General features: G+C 39.3%; 1 protein-coding gene across 1 annotated transcript; it reads right to left on the bottom strand.

Moving 5' to 3' along the window:
- Positions 1-2,192: 2,192 nt before the first annotated feature.
- Positions 2,193-6,132, bottom strand: LOC118935404 (tetratricopeptide repeat protein 39B-like). The gene is given in 3 exon segments (XM_036931641.2): positions 2,193-3,436; positions 3,438-4,946; positions 4,948-6,132. Coding segments are annotated over 3 exon segments (1,764 nt in total). The 5' UTR covers positions 5,119-6,132; the 3' UTR covers positions 2,193-3,352.
- Between the last annotated feature and the right edge of the window lie 1,730 nt (positions 6,133-7,862).

Below are 7,862 nucleotides of genomic sequence, written 5' to 3' on the forward strand. Positions count from 1 at the left end.
ACCTAGGATGAAAATGTTTTGAATGTTTTGAACAGACCTTGTGAACTGTAAAGCACTAAATAAATGTAAGGCATGAAAGTTTAGAAAACTGCTTCTATGTTGTTACTTTTCAACTATGTCCAAATAATACGTTTATGGCTAAAAATCAGTGCCATTTTTAGCCATAAGTAAAGTACCTCTTCCTAGCTCTTACAAACTAACCATAAATGTTAAATAAAATTAATGTGATTAAATGTATCAAATTGTCTGCACAAAGAAACCATCCATAATCTGGGTAATCAAAGAATGCAGGGATGACTGAAATTCAAAACTAAGTGACTTGGTTGTATTCTTTGGAAGCAGGACTGGAATGGGATTGTATTTTAGTAAATAAAACTTAATTTTACTGTTGCCTACTTGGACATTAAATAACCCAGGGTTAGCAACAGAAGGCATAGAGGCAGAAAGATCAGCAAGCAAACAATTGGAAGGTATTTCTCAGAGACCCTGAATCTGGAAGACAGGGACTTTCCAAAGATATAAGCATATAATGGGGGACATGCTTCATCAGGTCTCACCCTGGCTTGGAATAGATAGACACTCCTAAAACTATCTGCCTCTTTATATTCTGAGTCCCTGCCCACCGCACTGTCTTTGACTCCTCTGCTGGTTTTCTAGATGCACTGTTTACCAGGAGAGATGGTTCTTGAGATGGGAACATGAGCACTTTCTAGTCAAAAAAGGAATAGACCAGAAGTCAGTCTACGAGCCAAAAGGTCATATTAGGGCATGCAGATAGGTTTAATAAGCACAGTGTTAATTTTTTTTGTAATTTTGAAAGTCTTTAGGTAAGTTTGTTCTCTCTTCTTCACAGCTAATTTCCACAACTGTTACTGTTCTATACTTGGCTGCTTCATATGTTTACCTTACCTGCCTGATCCCTACAGGAAATTACATTTGCAACTCTGGAATAGTGCCTACTATAAATAAATTAATCAGCATAGAAAATTATCACTTAATCTTTTGTGAGTTTGATTGGTAAGAATCAGCCTCAATGTGTCTAGTCAACTCTGGGCCCAGTTAAGGGCCAGAACCTGGTGTGTGGGTAGCAACTTCACCAAGGAAATGCCCATCACAGGATTTCCTGTCATATCCCCACATAGTCTTCTCCAGGTGAGTCCTTGATCTCACTGTCTCCTTGCCCCCTTCTCAACTGTGCCCCCTCTGATACCATTTTGTTGCTTATTGTTATTTACATATGTGTTGTGGCAGTTACTGTAGATTGCTTCTTTAACACTCCTTTTCCACAACTGCCTAATGAAGCTTGAAAGCTAAAACTCAGTCTTCAGCTTCCTTTGCAAGTAGAAGTGACCATATGAATATATTTCTGGCCAATGAGATGTAAATGAAAGTCCCCAGGAAGGCTGTCCCCCCTCAAATAAAAGGGGAAAGCCTCCAAAGGGGAAAGCCTTTTTGTCCTTAAACCATTCCTCCTCTAGCCTGCCTGGCTTGGACAGAAGACCTGGAGGTGAGGCAGCCTCTTTCCACCATGAGGAGACATGCACAGAAGGCCTGTATACCGAGGAGAAAGTATATCCATATGAGACTTGAAGTGTCTACCTTCAGATTCTTTTGTTTGGGATAAGTAAACTCCTATCCATTTAAGCAACTACTTTAAGTGTTTCTACCCTAACAAAATCCTTTGCTAATTTATTTCCCTAATAAAACTCTCAGGAGAGACAATGCTTTACCTTTATATCCTTAGTACCCTGATCAATGCCTGCATGTAGTAGGCATTCAACATAAATTTGTTTAAGCAATGAATAAATTTACTATTATTAGAAGAAGTTGGGACAAAATAAAAAACTGTAATTTAGGCAGAATTACTTATTTCATAAGTGACCAAAGCAAAAAGTCAAATTTCAGATTGGCAAAGCAGGTAATGAAGGGACCTTTGCTTTTTCCAAGAAAATAATTTAAATCCTCTGTGCTGAAAACAATTATTATTATTGTTATTGTGATTATTACTGGTAGTAGTAATAATACAATCATAATTAACTGAATCTTAATTAACACAGAAAAACCATGAGATAGAAGCTATTGTTATCCCTGTTTACAGCTGAGGAAACTGAGGCCCAGAGGCCCAGGGTCATGCAGTTAGCAACAGAGATAGGATATAAATCCCAGCAACCAGGCCAGAGCCTGCCCTCTAAACCACGATGCCATACTCATTAAATCATGTTTTTGAAAGAAAGTATTTCTAAATCTAAAATACTAGCTCCTCATTGAGCTCCAGTTGGTTGTTTGGATACCCAAAGCATTAAGATAATGTATTTGACTCATGTTTTAACAAACCAAAATTTCCCAGCAACTTCTGTTTCCAAGGGTGACTATAGGAAGGATACACTCAGCCAGATTTAATGGTCTGGAAGTTAGGGACTGATTTTATCCCAAAGGCAGGTAAAACAATACTGAAGCCTTCTGCCTACAGCTGCTATTTACTCTCAGATTTGCCACTAACAATGGCAACTCGATAGATGTAAGCAGTTTAATAATGTTGAAGATTTGGTCTTAATAGGAACTGCACCTCAGGGAGGGCAACTACTGGGAGGGTAGTTGGTAACTAAACTCTCCCTCCAACAGTGAAGTCTTTTCTTTATTTTCTACCCTGTGAATCTATCCTTTTGGCCTCCTCCAATTATCTTCAAAGCGTTTCTGTGTGGTTTTTTTGGGGGGGTCTCTTTATTCTCTATCCTGTAGCAAATTATACAACCATATTTGAGCTTTCTAATGAAAAAAAAGTAAACATACTACTGATCACACAGGGGAAAATATCTTCCAGCATAAAAAGCCAATAAAAATTACTGTGTATGAAGGGAAAACCATTCAGATCTATGCTATTCAGTGTATCATTGTTTTGAAATGACAGTAATACCTTAGAGTCTTTTCTTCTTTCTTTTAACAATTAAATAAAAATATGTACAGGATACTAGGATTCCTAGTATAGCTACTTTTCCTATGTTATTTGTGAGTTTATATTATCTAGTGTGGTGTTAAAAGTATTTTTTGAGTTTTTGAAAATGTTATCAAATATAAGTCCCTGAAAGAGTATATTTTATAATGTACAACATTTGCTTTTGCTTTTTTAAGAACGTGCATCACTCTATTTGCCAGTCTCAGACATTGCATTTTACAGGTATGGAGAAGAAAGAGGGAAAAGTTACGGCCGATTCCTTTCTTACTTGTTACTGCTCAGACCCTTAGCAGCTGCCTCTTCTTGGATTTCTCCCACAAAGCAATGATTTTTCGACCTGTTAATATCCTTACTGATTGTTGCTACTTCACTCATAATAAAACCACACTTCATGACAAATCACTTTTCCTTAGCTATTTGTTCAAGGGCAATGTGAACCCTAAACTGTAACTGGGCTTCCATGGAATAGTCTTTGTAGTTTTTTTATGTTGTTTAGGTGTTTTGTTGCAGTGGCATAATCTCCTTTTAGGTAATATAAACTTCCCAGTTCATAGTAAGTATATGGCACCAAGTAGTGGTCATATTTTAACAGTTTCTCCTTTTGAATGACACGATTAAAGGACTGCTCAGCCATCGAGTATTTGCCTAAGTGTTTTAAGCACAGACCTCTCAGTAAATTTAACAAACTTATGTCATCTGTGCCATACTTTTTATTTGGACTTTCTTGTAAAAGTTCTTTTCCTTTGTCAATTATTGACAGTCAGCTTGAAATAAGGTCTAGTTTTTTGCTTATGACTCAGAAACCACTCCAGGCATAAATGAATTCCAAAATAGGTTGTGCAGTAAACCAGCCAGTAGTTGTACCATAGCGCATACCCTTCTCAGCAATAAACTTTTCTATTGGCACAGAAGTTCCTGAAATTTTGATTCTTAGGCTACCCACTTTTAAGAAAAGAGAGTTTATGTCCTTACATACTAATTTCACAAAGTCAGAAGGGAGCAAGATCAGAAGTATAGCTTTAGCGTACAAATATACTGCCTTGGACCACCTGTTGTGTTGATACGGTAGATCAGCATAGCGGTAAGCCTGCTTCCAATCCTGCAGAAAAATGTGACACCACATGAGTTCCCAGTAATAGAGGTGATGAACCTGTTTCCACTCATTCTGAAGAAAAATGCACTCCTCTAATGTTAACTGTGGATTTTAAAATTTTCCTTTCAGCATACTAAAATGTGCATGAAAGAATTTAAGTATAACACACTTTGGAAATCTATGGTGGTAGATTAGGAAGAGATTCTCTATAACAGGACTGTGACCCTTTTCAGCACCAAAAGCTACCTAGATATAACTGTAATAAAAAAGTAGATTCAAAACACTTAAGACATTGTTTATATGGGATTCAGATGCACTCTCATGAAACAAAGTCAAGCCTACATCTCTATCACTGGCATAGCCAACAATATTGAGTATTTTAAGTATCCTTGGTGGCATGAGTGATAACATCAGATTGAATGCTCCAAGTCCAAATTTTACTCCTCCAACCAGGTGTCTGTAGGTTTTGCTTTGGTTGTTAGGTATCTGTGTTAACACTTGTTGACAGTCTTTGTATATTTGGTAACTTGACCCAATGCTGATCCCAGTTCTAAGAAAACCAAGAATACTGTCGTCTTGTACAAATGATACAGTGGATTTCAAAATCAAGCACTCAGCATAGCAGACTTTTGCATGTAATTCCTCTTCTCTGATGGCCTTCATTCCCTGTTTATTCACTACATGGGAAAAACTCATCCTAGATTTTCTTCGGAAACTGTTACAGGTCCTCAAAGCTTCCTTTGTAGCAGTCATTCCAATCTGCATATCCTGTGGCTCAAAAGTCAAGGTGGCTCTGTTGACCATAATACCACCATAAATTAGAGCATGGAATGGCTTGTTTTTCAACCACAGGTGAATAAGATTTGTGGCATCTGAGAACCTGTTATTTAGAAATAAATAACAATCCAGTTGTGCATTCTTCCAGGGAAGATTCTATATTCATTATTGTTGCCACAGGGATAACTTCATAGGCATCTTCAAGCTCATCTTCATCATTTTCTTCCTTCCTTAGAGTAAATGCTGTAAAGTCATCTTCCTTATCATTTTCTCTTTTACGTGGATGGGGTGACATATTTGCTTCCTGACCTTAGAGACAGAAATATCTGCAGTGGCGGCGATGTGGCTGTGATGAGGTCTCCTGCTCTCCTGACGGGACCACTTCTTCCGCAGCCTGAGGTGCTGCCTCTTTCATGGGGGCCAACGAACTAATAGCTGTGAGGTGCCATGTTAGGATATTCTCATCTATGTCAGACAAAGGGGTGGAGGGGAAGAGTTTTATTTACCTAGAAGATGTATTTCCATGAAGTTCAAGACATTTGGAATATACTACAAGGAACATGCTCTTTTAAAACACTATGACACAAATCTTTGTAAATGGGAGAGTTCTTTTGTTACCATCCCTCCAATCTATCATTTTCATAAGGCCATGCTTTTGTGCATTTCTGTTGTAAAACTATACTGTGATAGCTATAAAATTTCTCTATAAGAAGGCTTGGATGCCAGAATCTGAATGGAAAGCAGAATGTGTTTACATAGGTCTCTAGCCAAGAGTGGGGAGGAGGCGAATTATCCAGACCAAAGAATAAAGGTTATGGGAATGAAAAATCCATTCCATGCTATTTTTAGTATCACCACTGTGCTTGCATATATTTTCATAAAATCTAGGTCTTGATGTAATATTATGGCTAACTGATAGACCTTTGGACATGGAAAGTACTATGTAAACTAGAAAGGTTTCCTAGCATTGTTGCAGTTAGAAAAAAGACTTCAAATATACCAGTTGTTATCACAGCATTACTATAGCATCTTGTAGGAAGGTAGGGTGGGTGTGGGCACAATGGAAAACCAGTTACAAATAGCCAGCTACTTAATTTATTCATAATGAACACAATAGTTTCAATTAATCTATTTTTAAAAGTAGAAAGAGTAAACATGACACTTTAATAGTAATTGTTACTGTGCTTTAACAATTATAAGTATGCTTTAAAAAGTATCTTAATTCTATATTTTGATAAGTTAAAACACAGGAAGGGAAGGTAAAGTAGAAGAGAATAATCAAATGAAAAAGGATAAATGCAGAAGAAAGGGGTGCAGATTTTTACACAGAGGGAAAATATGAGAAAAAAGGATGGGAGGACAGCCTTAAAGGTATTATCTTAGTTAAATTGCTTGTTTTTTACACCTTAAGGTTTAGTTATGTTTCAGGGTGTTAACAATGGTAGTCACTAGCCATTGAAAAGCTAAAGTAATCACACTTATCTGAAAGGCTCAGTTCTGAGTGGAAAAGGCATGCAGCCCTTTAGGAGAGAAATTATTCTTGGGCTGCACTAGTAATGGCTAGATTAATATTAGCTGGAGAGATATACTTTAAAAGGAAAAGATGGCGGCATGAGTAGGGTGGTGAAAATCTCCTCCCAAAACCATATATATTTTGAAAATACAGCAAATACAACCATTCATAAAGGAGTGACCAGACAATACAGTACACCAGCCAGGCAACATCTGTGAGAACCCAACATCTCACGGAAAAGGTAAGATGCAAAGCTGTGACCCAACGGGACCTGAGCACTTCCCCCACCCCAGCTAACCAGTAGGAAGAAAAGAATCAGAGTGAGGAGGGAGTGGAGCACAGGCCTGCTAAATAACCAGGCCTACTAATCTACCCCAGGAGCACAGACACACATTGCATGGTGTTCTAGATATTAGTGGAGCGGAAAAGCAAAATCCGAGAATAAGACTGTGAACAGGTTCCCACAGTCGGCTGCCCTGGGACAAAAGAAAAGCAGGTGCTTTAAAAGTCTTAAAAGGACAAGAGTTTAACAGGTGGACAACATCGTCCTGGCGCACACAGCCCAGCAGGCTGGGAACTTTAAGGAGCTTCAGGTGCCCTAACCACTTGGTTGGCAACGCAGCTCCGAGGTCCCTCAAGGCAATAAGCAGCCTGCCGTCCCTTTACCCCTGCCAGCACTGCAAGCACACTGGCTGACCTGCCATTGCTGCAGAACAGCCGGGGAGCAGTGTCACCTACAGCAACCACACAGCTTAACACAGAGGCTTCTCCCTGCATGCGGCTAACTGGCCCAGACCCAGACCCAGAGGCTGTTTCTTGTGCACAGTTGACCGGCACGGACACTGGAGACAGGCACAGAGTTCAAAAAGCACAAAGGGGCTCTGTTCTCATGACAGAACACACGCCACTTGCTGGCAACCCCCGCCAGTGCCCTAGGCCATCCAGAGGCTGCTCCATGAGCATGGTTGACCAGCATAGATGGTGGACACAGGCAAGGCAACCAGTAAACAGGAAGGGAATTTGTTCCCCCAGCTGACACATGCACCACTCACCGGCGACCACTCCCATCACCATGAAAAGGCAGAAGAACCTTCTTCAGTCCAAAATCCCTCAAACACCAGAGAGAGAGGGCTTGGTGAGACTGAAATCACCAATCTTCCTGAAAAAGAATTCAAAATAAGTCATAAGCATGCTGAAGGAGCTACAGAGAAATATTCAAGAGCTAAGGGATGAATTCACGAGGGAGATAACAGAAATGAAACAAACAATGGGAAGATTTAAGAGCAGACTGGATGAGGTGGAAGAGACCGTTAGGAGTAGAAATCAGGGAAGAGGAATACAGAGAAGCTGAGGCAGAGAGAGATAAAAGGATCTCTAGGAATGAAAGAATATTAAGAGAACTGTGTGACCAATCCAAATGGAACAATATTCACATTTAGGGGTACCAGAAGAAGAAGAGAAAGAAAAAGGCATAGAAGGTGTCTTTGAAGAAATAATTGCTGAAAACTTTGCCAATCTGTGGAAGG

The sequence above is a fragment of the Manis pentadactyla genome, chromosome 2, assembly GCF_030020395.1.
Source record: "Manis pentadactyla isolate mManPen7 chromosome 2, mManPen7.hap1, whole genome shotgun sequence".
Classification (NCBI taxonomy): Eukaryota; Metazoa; Chordata; class Mammalia; order Pholidota; family Manidae; genus Manis; species Manis pentadactyla.